The 16,112-nt window shown below is 42.5% G+C and overlaps 2 protein-coding genes across 3 annotated transcripts; one reads left to right on the forward strand and one right to left on the reverse strand.

Annotated features, from left to right (window-relative positions):
* Nucleotides 1–318: 318 nt before the first annotated feature.
* On the reverse strand, nt 319–6,913 carry ankrd40 (ankyrin repeat domain 40). Its single transcript, XM_069674284.1, has 5 exons — nt 6,426–6,913; nt 5,660–5,808; nt 4,833–5,477; nt 4,006–4,187; nt 319–3,504 (listed from the first exon to the last, which is right to left on the reverse strand). Exons 1-5 carry the CDS (start codon nt 6,557–6,559, stop codon nt 3,361–3,363), a joined length of 1,254 nt encoding a protein of 417 aa, XP_069530385.1. The 5' UTR covers nt 6,560–6,913; the 3' UTR covers nt 319–3,360.
* Nucleotides 6,914–9,437: 2,524 nt separating this feature from the next.
* Nucleotides 9,438–15,383, forward strand: luc7l3 (LUC7-like 3 pre-mRNA splicing factor). Of its 2 annotated transcripts, XM_069674632.1 has the most exons (11): nt 9,438–9,660; nt 10,209–10,275; nt 10,374–10,413; nt 10,497–10,641; nt 10,839–10,913; nt 11,160–11,264; nt 11,362–11,523; nt 11,789–12,162; nt 12,600–12,784; nt 12,946–13,166; nt 14,758–15,383. In XM_069674632.1, the coding sequence occupies exons 1-10, from the start codon at nt 9,562–9,564 to the stop codon at nt 13,131–13,133; spliced, it is 1,440 nt and encodes a 479-aa protein (XP_069530733.1). In that variant the 5' UTR covers nt 9,438–9,561; the 3' UTR covers nt 13,134–13,166; nt 14,758–15,383. The 2 variants fall into 2 exon arrangements, with proteins under 2 accessions (XP_069530733.1, XP_069530732.1); XM_069674631.1 differs by lacking the exon at nt 14,758–15,383 and having other exon boundaries at nt 12,946–14,113.
* Nucleotides 15,384–16,112: the final 729 nt, after the last annotated feature.

Here is a 16,112-nt window from a genome sequence, read left to right on the forward strand (position 1 = left end):
AGCAAAAATATTCTGTGATGGGACCAATGCAGAAACACAAACAGCTTTTCGTAGTTCCAGGGTTTCTTTACAAGCAGACAACATTCTTCATCGAGTTAAATTACCGTGATTACATTTATAGTTTTATTTACCAAATGAAAGCAGGAACAACTATTTTTGATTCCTTAAATCAGTAGTTCCCAAACTCCTCTCCTTGGAGCCCCCCCTGCTTGTATCTAAGAAAGGCTGAACCCCCCACGCCCGCACACACAAACACCAAAACAATAAAGTGATTTGTTCCAAATCTTTATTGGCATAAATGAACACCAATCAGCCGATAGTTCGCAGAGGTGTGGCCTACAGAGTAGCTACTATATTTGAATGAGGACCAAAAGAATATCTAGAAGAGCAGTGATGCAGTATTGGATATTTATTTATATATTTTAACATAAGTGATGACGTATTTTTAATTAATAGGTCATTTGCTTGATTAGCCAGAAACAGACATTTCATCTATTTTACAGGCAGCAGTGTAAGCAGATAATTTCCCCAAACATAACTTTGTTATTAACTCTTTTACTCGTTGCAAACCTGCTTTAGAATTGTTCTTAATAATTTAAAAGAGTTTATTTGTTTTCATTCACTCTGCATCAGTGTACAATGAACGCTGAGCTCACTGGATGGTTGTTGAAGGAGCGCTGCTGGCTCTGCACAGGCATTCTGACAGCGCTGCATCTCTGAACACATATAAAATAATATAACAGACGAGCATCCAAACAGCAGAAGTTAAATACTTTTATGGATTAAATTAAATCTGAGCAAACAGAAAGGTTTTAAAACCTCTGGGAGAATGTGGCTCCTCTAACGCCAATATGTGCTCTTCTGCTCCCTCTAGTGGCTCCCAGCTGAAACATACATGTTCATTGCTTTGTGGGTAGTTCACTCCACAATCTGGCAATCGCATGCATGAACTCAGAAAATTATAACCTGCAACAAAAAGCATGCTACTGGTCCCGTCATTGGGCTGAGGAGAAGAAGAGGGCAGAGAACAGGTTCTTTAACATGCTTTATCAAAGAACAGATACAGGTCTTAAGAACAAAAAAACACAACTGGAACAGTGCCTAAGATTATTTTTACACAGGACGTACTGTATATAAAAATATCAGACTCTGAATGCATAGGTTAAGTCAAACTGTATTCTGCTTTTTCTAGAACAATAAGCAACCCCACATATACAACGTTAGTGATCTCCTCCCCACAGAATCAAAGATCTTATAAAAACAACGTTTCGAACATGCTCACCCCGGGCTCAAAACGACCAGGGGGGGTGTTTCCTCCACACATCGTCCCACCTTCTCAACAAAGCTCCGGCCTTAAAGATGTGGCACAACTTCACTTAATAAAGCATTTAACATCATTGGGAACAAAAACGAAGCACTCTTGGTAGTCCTTTCCGCTCGCTGCTCGCTCTCCTGGAACACATCCTCTCCCTCCCTCATTGCACTTGGCTTCAACAACAGCATCTCGGTACTTTTCATCCCTTTGTTGAACTCGCTCTTGCACTATAGACTCTTTGACACAAACACAACAGGCCTAGCTGGTTAAAAAAAATGATACAAATTAATAAAAAAGAGATCATAAAACATACAAATACAGTAAGAGCTTCAGGTATACATTTGAACAGTAAACAGTTACCACTGGGTGAGAACCTCTTCAATCGTAGGACATTATAATGGTCGCCTACAGCACTGCTTAAAACAAATGAGCCCCAGTATTGAGAAATAATGGAATATAAAGTGTTGATGAAAGCAGCATTAACAGCATGACCTCTTGACCTGTCACGGCCCAGTTAAACTCTTCATATACATCATAAGAAAGTTATAGTGTCGTTATCTCGTCAGTCTTTATTTAAGTCAGACAGCAACCGCTCGGATTAGGCTACAAAACAACATGAACACAAAACAGCAAACGGAAGCCTTTTTTTAAGAGTCTGTGTTGTGTGAAAGAAATCAAGTCACCAGAGAGGCGCTTGGTATACATTGAGGTGACAAAGAAAGTCATTGGAGGGGTGTTGGAGAAACAAGGAAGCACTCCATCAAAAAAGTGTCAGAAGCAAATAATCATGCTCTCTTTCATAACTCTAAATTTACTCTTCACGTTCAGGGGACAAAGGCGAACAAGGCTGCTTCGTTTTCTGCAGCAGCCGTAGATTATTCTGCCGTTAGTACCTTTGCTGGCTAGATTAGTTTTTGGTATTAAAGTCTAAATCACAGTTAAAAAGAAGAACAACTCAAACATAAGGCTAAACAAGTGTGCGCCTCGTACTCGACCTTTGCTGGGTCTCTCTGAAGCACGACGGTAGTCCCTCCTTAAAAGAGAGAATCGACAGAAGACAGACGTTTAAAATAAATAATTCACAGTTGTTACGCTGACTGAACTGAAGAGCACACCCTGCAGAGCAGACGTTCTAATGTGTTAAAACAAAACTAATCCTGCTTCAGTGAGCAGCACGTTTATCTCTACATCATGAATCTAGTTCTGTCTGACATGAAGAGACAAAGAGAACAATTCCTTTAAAATTATTTCTGTCCACAGTGTATAAATGGATAATTTAAATATGTTGAAAAGCCAGTACTCCTTCTCGTGTGTGTCCTTCTGTGGTTAAGCTATCGCGTACGAGTTGTCAGGAAATTGAAGTCCTTTGATTAATGACCTCCACCTTAGGCCAGTCATGGACGCCCTCTGCCGGAAAGACACTAAGGTTTCTGCCTACAGCATGTATGAAAGTGTGCACGCCAGCCAGAATATCTGATCACACTTGACCGGTCAGTTTGCTGTGTGCAAGTCCACTGTGCTGCAACTGGACCTTTCTGTGTACCGATGATGATCTTAGAAGAGTTATGTAAATCCTTCCCATCGTCCTCTGCTCTTGTTCCTCTCTGACCATAGTCCAGTATAGGATTGTGTCCGTGTAAGGCTATTGCAAAATCCCATTCAAGTCCAGTCTGTAAGGAAGACAAGCCAATGCCTCCCCCTGTTGTCCCACTGGAGCCTTGGCACAAAGTGCAGTGGGAGGAGAGAAAGAGATAAAGAGAGGAGAGAGGGGCCCAAATACTTTCGCACATAATCGAGGACACCATGCATCAGTAATCGCTTAGAACTGGTTGGGTACACTAAAGCGGCAGGAGGGCCAGAGGAGGACTGGAGGAGGACAATAGCTACAGAACTTGAAAAAACAAACCCCAGTTAGGAAGTTGGCGAAACACCAAAGGCTGAAAAAAGCTTTAACAAGAGACCTGGCTAGGCAACTAGTTAACGTTGCTGGAGGGAAGCTACAGAAGCCCATCGTAAGCAGGGAGACCTCGCGCTCTGTGGTAGATCTAGTAGGTGAGGCGCGAGGCCTTCATGTTGTAGCACGGTCTGTCTGTTAGGCCCCCAGTCCCAGAGAAAAGGGACAGGCCCTCTGCTTTCTCCAACACGACCTCCAGCTCCTGAAAGTCCTGCAGCCGAGCGACATCCTTGTCCTGGACAGGAGAGGAAAGTCACTTTTAAATCATCGACAGAATCAAATACTTGTCATTTATTTTCATGAAGAAACAGGAGCCTGTTTTACACCGCCAGTTCAAGGTGGGGTTATTACGCCTCTGTTACGTTTCGTCTTCTATGTTTATAAATAATAAAGGCTCCATGACGACGGAGCTTCGTTACGGCGCTGAGGCGGAACCGCAGTGTAAGAAGGGCTCGTGTAGACAGCCCATTTAAAATGATGATGATGATGATGTACAAGGAAATTAAAGTATCATCGAACAGACAAAAGAATAAATAATCAATGCATTCAACTGAAAAAAATGTTGCAATCGTGAATCAAAGCGCTTCTGTTTCAATATTTCATGCGGTGGCTGCGGCACCATGCGTCACTGTTTGTGGGGAATCAGCAGGAAGGTAATGCAAGTCACAATCTGCACAAATACAAAGTGCATGAAAACATGAACTTGTGAGCAGCCTGCAGGCTCTCTGTCTCATACCTTTCTCAACATGGTGTTTGGCAGCTTGCGGATCTTCTCCACGTGCTCAGTGCTGATATCCAGCTCACGGCAGCACACCCTCAGAAGGGAGCGATAGGTGAGCTCCTGGCGGTCCAGCTCCACCTCGATGAAGTCGTTCTCTCGTGCGTTAGGGTTCTGGATACGCACTTTGAGCACCAGCTCTACAGAGGGGGAACAGAGTAATAGCGCTCTATTAACAAAGATATTGTGGCTTTAAGAAAGATGATGGACAGAGGCCATGCTAAGAGTCAGTGACGTATGTTTCCTATATATGAGTGAAAAAGGGTTAGAAGCAATTCTGTTAAATATTTGGAACATTTTCTGAGTCATTATGTTATGGGGAGAAGGACTGGAGAACGTGGCCGTGTTCGTGTCTGTGAGACTTTCTGTCATCATACTGAGACAAGAGGCGACCTCCATTAACAACTCTTTCTGGTTTGACAAGTTCACTTCAAATAGGCAAACAAGAATGCCGTTATATCTGTGTCACCGAACACTGCAGGTATGTTTGGCCAAGCACAGAGACAAAGAACACACAAAGTTACTACACACAGCCTCTCCGTCAAATCCTCATGAACACATAAACTAAACAAGCTATAAGTTGAGTTGAATGTGGGGGTTTTCATACTGAGCTACGGTGATCATGTCCTGACTCCGGCTTCCAACTTCACAGACAGATATGAGAGCTGCATCGATCTGCATAACTATTACTAAGAAAGTGTTGAATGTTGTCAGTGTGAGTGTTATCCTGTTGATCGTGTATGTGGATAGGTTTGACATGATAAAAGACATGATCACTCTCTCACCTTGCACGTTGACAGGGAAGGTGCTGGTGAAAAAGAAGGGCTGGAAGGCGGGCATGGGCCCCCCAGCCTGGCTGTAGCTCAGCTGCTGTGGGATGGATTGCTGCCTGCTCATCGTTGGGTTGCCGCTGGCCACTGGGGCCTGGACCTGACCCCCGCTGCTGCCGCCCAGGCTTGGGCTTTGTGAGGCCAGCGGAGGCGAGCACATGGTGCCGTTGTGTGCGACCGCGTGTGGGTAGTCTGCATGGTTGACAAGGTGCGGCTCAACTGACAGGTCCATGGGCACCGTGCAGTTAACGACTGCGTGGTTGTGGGAGGAAGCCGAGCTTGTGGACACTCCATTTTGCTCACTCACAGGAATGAATTCTCCAGTCTGGGCTTGGCTATGGCCAGTGGGGTTGCTTGGGGGAGTGGGGCCGTCCGAGACCAGACTCTGTGATTTTTGAGGCTCGTGAGTTGGGGACAGGGAGGCTGTATCGCTCTGTGTGTCCTCAGCGTGTTCTCCAGAGCCGTTTTGTGTAAGGTGCTGGTCCAGGATGGCCTCTAACTTGTTATCCATCTTGGAATAAATGAAGGGCGGGTTAGACATGTAGTTGGGGATGATTGGCAACTCAGGCTCCTTGACTTCAGGCACTTCTTCCACTTCAACTGTGAATATAGAAAAAGAGGATTATTTTCTTGGAAACAGCGGAAAATAAAAACCAGACACCCAAAACGTAAATCACATGTCAAACAGACGTTAAGAAGCTGATATACCATCGTACTGTAAAATACCTTTAGAACCATTAGAGAGGAACAGGGAACGTGAGAGGATGAAATGTGGACTTTACCTCCCAAAAGCCGTTTGATCTCGGGTTTAGATGTGAGCTGTGAGGCCAATTCATCTTTAGCTGTGAGGATGTCTTTGTCTGCTCCACAGCTCAGTAGGTAGGACACTATGTGCTTATGGTTCCTCTTGCATGCCCAGTGCAGGCAGGTCCTGTTGGAGTGATTGTAGAGAACACAAGCAATAAACAAAAACAATCATATGCTGAATTAAAAGGTATAAGATGGTCTAACATCACCTGCGCCGGAGTAGCACTGGCTGACAGAATGAAAGACATTAACTATTATTTTCTCCGACTTGCAAAATCAAAGTTACATCAGGGCATAATTAAAAAATCTTATTGGACTATTTATAGTCACAAACAAGACAGTCTTTGTTAAAACATTGGCTTGATTGTATTATTGTATAAGGAGTATGTTTTGGATCTATCTGACTGTTTTACATTATTTAAGAAAGTTGTAATTAACTATTCCTTGCGAAAAGAAGCAAGGTGCCAATTTACATTTTATTTTACTTTCCTCCTTTTGTATAACGGCAATATATGCTTCCAAATACCAGCTACCTGGGCCCTTATTTACTGTTTGAAGAGGCAAGGTGCAAAGGTGGAAAGCCTGGCTGAGTAACAAGCCTTGTTCTGCCTGATAACAACACTGAACAGGTTCAATCCCTGTGGTGAACAACGCACTGGGCTGCCCTGGACGTTTAGGTTAACATTGAATACTTATTAATAAGTAGAGAAAACCAACACATGAAGTCGTCAAAACACTCACCATCCATTTATCTCGTTCTGTGAGTTCACATTTACTCCACTCTCCACCAATGTCCGCACTTCGTCGATGTCCCCGATGGCAGACGCCTCTCTCAGTCGCTCCTGTAACTCTTTATCCAACGAAGTGGTGGACATCTTGGTGCAGACAACTAGCGTGGCGAGATCATAGGATACACAAAAGCCTCTCGGATTAAGTTGTCAATACTAATCGGCCTACGATTACCCTGCTAATGGCTACTATGAATAGACTTGACAGCTAACATTAGCACCCGGCTAATCTTACCAGCCTGCTAGCTTAACGAGGTGCTAGCAGTCTTTGGTGCTAGCTTGTGGCAGCCACGGCTAATGCAACTTGGTGTTGATGGTCGGAGTGTTTATAATGCCGCTTCAGTCCTCGCTATTTGTGTCTGTTGTAAGTTCACGTTACAGACAGAACACTGCTAACTCTCATTCAATCAGTCAGCGGCGTGTCAGAGCTACGTCAGTGGGCTCCTGCCAAAACCACCACCGCCTTATCGGGGGATATATTTTGATGTAACACAGTGAGCACGAATATTTTGTTCCCCTCTTAATACTCGCAATATTCTGACGCGTTTAGGTGCCACTTAACTTTGTGTGATCAGTTGTTGTCGTTGAATAAATAATTCCGAGAAATAATTAAATGTGAAATCACTGACACAGGTGTCGTTGGAATATCAGTAGCAATGCAACCAGTGGTTAATCGTCATTTCCACGCTGCATACTGAGTCACAGAAATTATGGTCCGATCCTTCAACACCTTATAAAATGATTTTAAAACACTTGGTAAAAACTAAAACGATCAATTAATACTGTTTATTGCGTTCTTATTGCCTCAGTTTTGTTAATTTATTTTGAAAGTCTTAAACGGAAGTGATAGTTTGGACGTGATAGTTTGTTATCATGTCTGCCTTGACACTGTTAGCCTTCGCACTGGTCTTCACACCAGAAAACTGTTAAGAACTGTTTTTAGTTTGTTTGTTTTGTAGCTGTATCAAATAATAATGTTTTATATGTGATAGTCATGATGATATTGTATATGTTTAAATGAATAACAAGTTTATGGATGTTAACACTGGGCGGTTATGGCCGTTACATCGATACCGTATTGCACTTCCTTATTGTGGCCACAGGAGGGCAGTGATCAGTTACAGATTATTTTACAACAGACCTTAGCGTCAAGGAGGCTGACGCAATAATAATAGTAAATAGCATTGATAAAATAACTCTTTATGAGTTTCGTTTATGGTGAATGATCCATCCGGATATATTAAAATTATATCTTGTTTGCACTAGGTATGAACAGCGTTTGCAGATGAGATTTAAATTGACTATATACGATTAACTTGCTAAAGGCTCAGTTTCTTGGTAGTCTCGCTAATGTTAAACGAAGGGTGGGTCAGGCTATATCCAGACAAAGCTATATCCAATGGACATTATGGACACGCACCATAATGGAACACCTGGCAGTTTTATACGTTAATTATAACAGTCTACTGCCCTCTTGTGGTCACTATAAGGAACTGCATAACATTTTAAATTAATCAAGCTAGCTACAATGCAAATGTAATAGCATTTTTTCTCAGGTGAATCGTATCGTATGACTTATTGCTGTCACCCTGTGGTAACAGTAAGATATTGCAACACATTTAGTTAATCAAGATTACATTTCTTCACAACTATACTTACCGTATAACTGTACTGCCCTCGTGTGGTCAAAGTAAGATACTACAACATATTTAGCTAATCAAGCTAGCGTTAATGCAAACATAACAGCATCTTCTTACTTCCGACAAAACTCTTTCAAAATAAGGGCACCAGGCAGCTATAATTATATAAATCTAAATTGTTTTTAGTGGCCGTTGTAAAATAACAAACACATTTATATAGATATAATACAAATATTACTGATTACCTGTGTTGATTTGCAGTTTTCTGTCAGCCAAAATTAATTTGTACCATGTAATGTATTTAAACAACCTTCAATGTACAGTCTATGGTACACGTGTTTACTGCCATATTGTGGTCACGGTGAAGAACTGCACAGCATTACGTTCGTATTATTAGCATTATTTTAAACATGATGGCCTGTGATTATTCAGGAATGTCGTTGTGCAGCGTCCAAACTGATTTAAGAATAGAAGTAAAGGAAATGATCATGCAGTTATTATTTATTTCGGGGATGCACTATAAAAAAATTCAGAAGGGCTATCTTGAGCAACATGACAATTCACTAATGTAGTAGACAAGCTTGTAATAATGCAGTTACCCACTTTGACCACTAGAGGGCAATAAAGCTCATGATTGTAAAAACACCATTGTGACTGTTACATTTGTTAACTGTTAATTGCCCCCCGGTGGCCACCGAATAGCACTGCAACATACTAATTATTCGATTCTGGTAAGTAATTACACAAATACAGTACAGCAATCAAACTACAAAAATAATTACATAAGCGGTCATGATTTGTTGATTATAAGATAAACTCAGGATAAAGGTCAAATGACCGAACAAGTGTTTGTAACTTTAGTATTACTGAAATCATTGTTTTTAATTGCAGTTCTATACGTTGACCACCGGAGGGCGGTATTAGTTTATGCTTTTGCCTGAACGGTCAATCTAGACTGTACTTAAACTCTTACATTTTGATATTGATAGCATTGCACAGTTAAATCGTTACTTAAATAAGCCATCTATCACGGGACGCCGCAGACTCTCATATTAAGTCAGATATCATTTTCTTATTTCCGGTGACTTCTTTCAAAATAAAATATCAAAAGTGCATGTCATAAACTGTATAAATGTGTGTTTATGGTTTAGCTATGAATCGTTGGCCATTCCTTCAAATAATGTGCAAAATTTTACATTTTAAATTTCATATCTGGGATGTTATAAAGTCAGTGTGTTCGAATTCAAACTGAACGGTATAGTCAACCTTGTACTTCCGGTTCGGAGGCTAAAGCAGCTGCTGTTGGACTGGTAGTTGAACCGTAAACGGGCGTTGTTACAACGTCTGCCATTTTGATCAGAAGTACTTTGCGCGCAATAAATGGTGTGGACAGGCTCTTAAGGAGATATCGTAGTACTTTAAATCAAGGCTACATTGTTTCTAAGCAAAATGCTCTCCGCGGCCCAGTTACTCGATGAGTTAATGGGCCGAGACAGAAACTTGGCCCCTGACGAGAAGCGATCCAACGTGCGATGGGACGACGAGAGCGTAAGTTAGCATTCTGGCTAACTGTAGCCTAGCTAGTTTGATAGGCTAAAACAATGTTAGCTCGCCAGGATCCATAAAATCATCCCATATAGGGTCTGATGGAATTAGGATGTCTGTAGATATGCCAGATTGAAGCAATAACGAACGGAATGGCTTTTGTTTTGTGTTATGTAGGCACTCGTGTTAGGAAAGTTGGCACCAGAGCAGCTAATGCTATCAACGTTACAGTTGCTCATATTAAAGCATGGACCGCTGGGGATTAGCCTTCATCATATTTCTTCCCTCATGCTGACGTCTGTGTGATTCAGAGTTAGTGTTTAACTCACTAAGCGCTTTACCCTGTTTGGATTTTGGGTCTAGTAATAACTGGGAGCTTCAGTCATAAGCAAGTCCGCATTAGTGTTACAGTCGTGGGATTGACTTGCAAGACTCAATTCACCCCAGTTAGTTTAACGTACATGTAAATGTATCGATCTGATTAAAAACCATAACGTTACATTTGGCGACAGGTTGAAATATTAAACTTCTTTGATCTTTTTCTCATTAAGGTCTGTCGATACTATCTGTGTGGCTTCTGCCCCGCTGAGCTCTTCACAAACACCCGATCTGACTTAGGTAAGTGTTAAATTCAATTTAAATATGTTTTACTACAACAGCAGCTGACAGATAAATCTGTTATATTTGAAGGTACTAAAGTGTTAATTCTTTTACAGGCCCCTGTGAGAAAATCCATGACGAAAATCTTAGAATAACGTGAGTTCTGATTCTGATTTTTAACATTGTTTATGTGACTTTTTGTTTCCACGTAATTAACTGTTTCTATCCTACGTGTGCAGGTATGAGAAAAGCTCTCGGTTCATGAAGGAGGGCTATGAGCGAGACTTCCTGCGTTATCTGCAGTCGCTCCTGGCAGAGGTGGAACGGCGGATTCGTAGAGGGCATGCCCGGCTTGCACTTTCCCAGGCTCAGCAAAATGCAGGGGTTTGTAATGTGTTTTTGAGACACTGTTCTGTAACTCTTTCTTTTTACTGCAGTGCACAACAACCAATATATGTGCTGGTTAAAGCGCCCTCTCTGCTGCTTTTAGTCATCTCAGACTACAATGCACACTCTAAGCCTAAAAGACTTTCATTGCCTGTGTGTGTTGAACCTGAGATGCAGTGTGTTTGATCCTGCAGGGTCCTGGTCCAACTGGGAAAAATGAGGAGAAGGCTCAGGTCCTAACAGAGAAGATCGAAGACCTAGTTGTTCAGGTTTGTTGCAAATATTATGATATGAGTTGATTGTGAGTAATGAAGAAGTGCTAAGTTGAACTTTGGAACCAGAGCTCAGTGTCATTTAAATATATCTGTGAATTTACATTGTTATCTTATCTTACATTCTTATCTTACCTTATATTATCTTATCTATTTACGTTGTCATGGACACACAACAGCTTAGTGGCATTGCATTGTGCTAAAATAACCGATCTGTATCGTCTCTGTTTTGCTTTTGTTTAGATTGAGGAGCTGGGATCAGAGGGTAGAGTGGAGGAGGCCCAGGGAATGATGAAGCTGGTGGAGCAGCTGAAGGAAGAGAGAGAGCTGCTCAGCTCCACCCCCTCAGTGAGTCAGGGACCTCCCGGCTAGTCGGCCTGCAGGTGCTGCTTGTGTCATGCTTACTGTTAATAAACATGTTTAACTGATGTAAAACTTCCTGCAGACAATCGAGAGCTTTGCGGCCCAGGAGAAACAGATGGAGGTGTGTGAGGTGTGCGGGGCCTTCCTCATTGTGGGGGATGCACAGTCTCGAGTGGATGATCACTTGATGGGCAAGCAACACATGGGCTACGCCAAGATCAAATCCACAGTAGAGGAGCTAAAGGTAAGATCACCTGACACAGTACCCATACCTAGAGGATGGCATGCTGTCAGTTATTGGATCCATGAAACACAAGAGTGAGGAACAGGACAAACAGTTTAATAGTTTCAGCACATTTAAGTTACTGAGATGGCGAAAGCTAATTTACAACAATACAGAAGTATTAAGTCAAATGTATTAGTTATAATTTATAAATGTTTGTCATCTTCTTTGAAATGTTCTGATGGACTTGTGATAATTAACACCATTGCTCTTTCTTTACTCATAGGAGAAGCTTCGTCGTCGCTCAGAAGACCCCCAAGGTGAAAACCCAGCACTCAAGAAAGACAAAGAAGACCGTGAGCGTGAGAGGGAGGAGAGGGAGAAAAAGCGCAAAGAGGAGGAAGAAAAGGAGAAGGAGCGAGAGAAGGAACGGGAGAAGGAGAGGGAACGAGAGCGGGAGAGAGAACGGGAGCGTGAGAGAGAGCGAGACAGAGAACGGGACAGAGATAGAGACCGGGACAGGGACAGGAGGGGGCGTCGAAGCCACTCCAACAGCCGCCACTCCAGTAGAGCGTCCGACAGGAAACGGAGCCGATCCCGTGATCGCAGGAGGTCCCGGAGCAGAGACAAGGACAGGGAGAGGGAACGCAAACGCAGCAGGTATGGCCGATCGCGTTGAACCTCATCGAACAACGTAAACCTAAAATCTGTTTGAGCCGCATGGTTCTGTTCACTGCCTGCACTCTCAGCCTGTCTAACAACAGAAAACACAGTAGGTTAGGCTTGTCGTTACGTCATGAAACTTCATTACAGGTCTGTTTTTATGTTGGAGTATGGTTGTTCATACCACAAACATTACACCACAGGGTTTATCTAGCTTGTTGCTGATGATTTCACTAAACTAAAAGAAACTTTTCTCCTTTTTATCTGCATATTAAATAATAAGTGTCCAGTTGTGAGTAGATAATGTGCACCTACGAGCAGATCTGCCATCACACCTCAGATACTCGGAGAACGTTCCTCCATGGATGAACGATTATCCTCCACTCCATCTTTGACTTGTTGACTTAGAGACATATTCTCCTCCCTTTTTATAGGAGCCGGGACAGGGACAGGGAGAGGAGGCGCAGCCGTGAGCGCTCAGACAGAAAGCGTCGCTCCCGCAGTCGTGAGCGGAGGAGGTCTCGCAGCTCAGAGCGCAAGTCTCACCGCCACCGCAGCCGCAGCAAGGACAGGGAGAGGGACAAAGAGCGGGACAGAGAGCGGTCATCAAAAGACAAAGGTGAGGATGTTTTCTCTCTCTTGTACCACATGTAAAGTTATTTGGTCTGGCTGGTGCAGATTTTTAATGAACAGTCTTCTATACTAAAAGCCTTGCAGTGCACAGGGCAGCGGGAGAAATGATTGTCCTTTGATTGATCTCTTCACATAAATGTTTCGCAGACCGTAAGGCGACGGAGGAGAGGAGCAGCTCCAAGAAAGACAAGCACTCTGACGGTGATGCAGCCACCATCAAGGCTTCGTCAGAAGTGGAACCGATGGAGACAGAGGCGGCTGCCTCTGCCTCCTCCCCTCTGCTTAACGGCCAGCAAGAGCTCCTCCATTCTGAAGGTGACACTCAGTCCAATTAAAACTGATCTGATAGGACCTCAGATCAGGCTCAGGTAAGTGCGGCCTCCTCCTCGCTCCCCCTGGCTCTAAACCCAACCCTTCCCCTACCTCTCCCATTTCCCCTCCCCACCCTCTCTCCTTACCTCTCCACCCTGTTTACGTTCAGTTCAATGCCTATGATTTTGTCTTATGTACTATGTGCATATATCTTTATCCTGTTTTTGAATAGTGCATCATAAGTATGCACTGAAGATGAAGGACTAGGCCCGATGAATGAGAAGAAAGCACAAAACATTCACACAAAGCCAAGAGGGAAAGGCCAGTGTAGCCCTGAGCAAACATGCCCGGAGGTACCCCTCGTTTTGTATATGGGTTTTTCATCCTTAGAGATGTTTATTTGTCTTTGTGGGCAAAATGGCAGAAAAGGTATTAACCAGTCCAATCCAGTTTTCCTGCCTGTGTTTCCCTGTTTTTTATTCTTTTCTTTTTTGTTCTTTTTACTTTGAAGTAGACAAATGTAATAACTTTGATTTGCTGAGATAAAACTCTCCATATAGGAAGAGAACTCAGCCGCCGTGTGTCTACATGTTTACGGGTATTGCAGGGATTTCTCCTGCTCACACGTAAACACACAGACACACTGTAGCTGTAGTCGAAGGTCTATGTGTAAAACAAGCCATTTATTTTGCCGTAATCATTACTCAAATGCCATGGATTTGTTGTCCAGCTTACTGTGCCTGATAATGCCATGCAGTGTGTGTTTGGGGGGTGTCACAGCACCGGGGGCCTTACATACTAACTAACTGGAGGGTAGGGTTTATCAAATGAATTGCAGCTGACTTCCATACCTCACACAGCGTTGGTGTTGTGAGCGAGACCACATGAGAAAAGGGCAAATTAAAAATCATGGATACTCTGACTGTCAAACTGTGCAGGTACTCACCCCAGGTACTCCTTTCTCTACCCACATCCATTTCTGAATGCTGTTGCCTGTCAGAAATAACAATTCTGTGCTTCTCCAAAACATGAACTTGAAAGCTTGATTGTGTATATTTTTTTATTGTGTATCTTTTGTTTTTATTGTTAACTTTCAAATATGTTTGGAAAGGTTATAATGTGGTTATAGAAATGCCAGAGATGCACATTTCTTACAATGCAGAGACGCACAGCCTGCTTGATATCCCTGAGCCAGCAGCTGAAACATTCCTGCTTAAAGTTTTGTTGGGAGATTTTCACTGTCACATTTGCAGTAGGCAGGTTACTGTGTTTGCCTCCTTAATTGGCCATTCAACCTGCTTAAAAAGTGCACTTTTGCACTGGTGTTAGGAATATCAAACAGGTCTGTCACTGTTAAGGGTTCAGGGTAGTGCTCAAACCATGTGGTCTTTTTTAGACTGACTGTAGGTAGACTCTTCTCATAGGTAGTGCAGTAAAAGAGAAATAACTTGGTATATAGCATACATGTGTGCATCATTAGCAGTGTCTCTTGTTTACAATCTACACTTTACTCTGTGGCTAAACTGAGGGATGCATTTGACCGATGGTCTTATGTAGGTAATGTTGCTGCAGCAGCAGTTGCTGCTCAAAGCACTTGTTGTGGGATCTTTGCTAACATTGCACTTTGTAAACATTTTTGCTCCACAGGGGAAGCTGGGATACCTGGTGGAGGAAGAAATCAAATGGCGCACCCATCCTTACCCTGAACCTGACACTTCGCTGCTTAAAAACAAGGTGAACCACAAATGTGTAGTGGCTTATTTAAAACATCAACATACATGTGGAAATGAGGAGAGAGAAAACATTGCATTGATTTTCATGTTCCCGTGCCTGTTGATCTTCAGTGAGGGTAGTTGTGGTTCATCAGATGTATCTCTTGGTCTCGGTGTCCCTCAGGCATCGCTTTCAATACCAAACTTAGAGGAGAAATAAATTCTGGGTTTTTGTGTTCTTCTTTTAAAAACTTTACACATCTCCTTGTTTCTTGACATTTAGTGGAAATGAAATAAAAGGACAGTGCTTGTGGTTTGTTTTGGTTTGTCAGGTTCCACTTCACTTCCTGCCCTTCTTTTTAAAGTCAGTTGAAAGCGTATGTACAATGTTAGGCCTGTGAAAGGGCGTGTCTCTTCTTTCCTCCACTTAGAGCTCACATTGATTGCTCTTGTCCCCTTACTGTAAAGTATACTGATTTCATTTTGATCAAAACATTTTGAAGACTGAAGACTTGTTTGATTTTGCTCTGCTTTTATTGTCCGTGTTGTCTCGATGAATAAAAAGTCAAAACATGTTGATGCTGTTTGTTTGGTTTTTACCACCTTTGGGGGCGGAGTTACTTTGAAAGCTTTTCTTATTTTAAAGTTTCTCATTGTGATTTACGCAAACAATTTACAGCTTTATAAGGTTTGTGCCCGTAAAACATTGACATTCTTATAGTTTTAGAGTTAATCAATGACCCTTATCAGTGTTTAAGTTATCTATCAAGTAATTTCCTCAGATCATTTTTACACCTTGAGTCACAGAGTAAATAGTGTGCCAGTATTTTGGAATATATCTGCTGCAGTCTGTCAGCTGATTGTCATGTATTAATATGTAACTACACTGTCATCTTTTTATTGATTACTTGTTGAATCATATTTTGTGCGTTTCTTGTATCAGGAGACGGTGTACACCATCAGCAAACTCCTGAGCTCTAAACTTAAACCATGAAGCTGCACTGCAGTCTATGGACTGCGTAAAGTCACTGCTGTATAATGTCTTCTTTATCTTGCTGAGTCTGTAGCTATATATACATACATTATAACCAAAATTTGCACCTCCTGCGAGCCTCCTCTTGTAATTGAGGAATAATATACACTGCACACGTCTCCTGTTACTGCAGACCTGGCTGAGAGCCACCGGCCTCGTCGGACATAATGGAACATTTTCATTTATCAGCGATGGCAAAGCTTTGTGCTCATTAACGCTCAACCCTGCGCTGTGTTTCTAAAAGGGTCAAAGGCTCG

The sequence above is a fragment of the Semicossyphus pulcher genome, unplaced genomic scaffold, assembly GCF_022749685.1.
Source record: "Semicossyphus pulcher isolate SPU_LCO1_2020_fin unplaced genomic scaffold, fSemPul1.0.p SCAF_23, whole genome shotgun sequence".
Classification (NCBI taxonomy): domain Eukaryota; kingdom Metazoa; phylum Chordata; class Actinopteri; order Labriformes; family Labridae; genus Semicossyphus; species Semicossyphus pulcher.

Excerpts from the sequence above, each read along its gene's own strand:
- ankrd40 (XM_069674284.1), bottom strand. The coding sequence starts at position 6,559 with ATGTCCACCACTTCGTTGGATAAAGAGTTACAGGAGCGACTGAGAGAG. Across the intron at positions 4,188-4,832 it reads CTTCCCTGTCAACGTGCAAG|AGCTGGTGCTCAAAGTGCGT; the intron begins GTGAGAGAGTGA and ends CCCCCTCTGTAG. Across the intron at positions 3,505-4,005 it reads CAAACACCATGTTGAGAAAG|GACAAGGATGTCGCTCGGCT; the intron begins GTATGAGACAGA and ends TCTCCTGTCCAG.
- luc7l3 (XM_069674632.1), top strand. The coding sequence starts at position 9,562 with ATGCTCTCCGCGGCCCAGTTACTCGATGAGTTAATGGGCCGAGACAGA. Across the intron at positions 10,276-10,373 it reads AAACACCCGATCTGACTTAG|GCCCCTGTGAGAAAATCCAT; the intron begins GTAAGTGTTAAA and ends ATTCTTTTACAG. Across the intron at positions 10,914-11,159 it reads TCGAAGACCTAGTTGTTCAG|ATTGAGGAGCTGGGATCAGA; the intron begins GTTTGTTGCAAA and ends GCTTTTGTTTAG.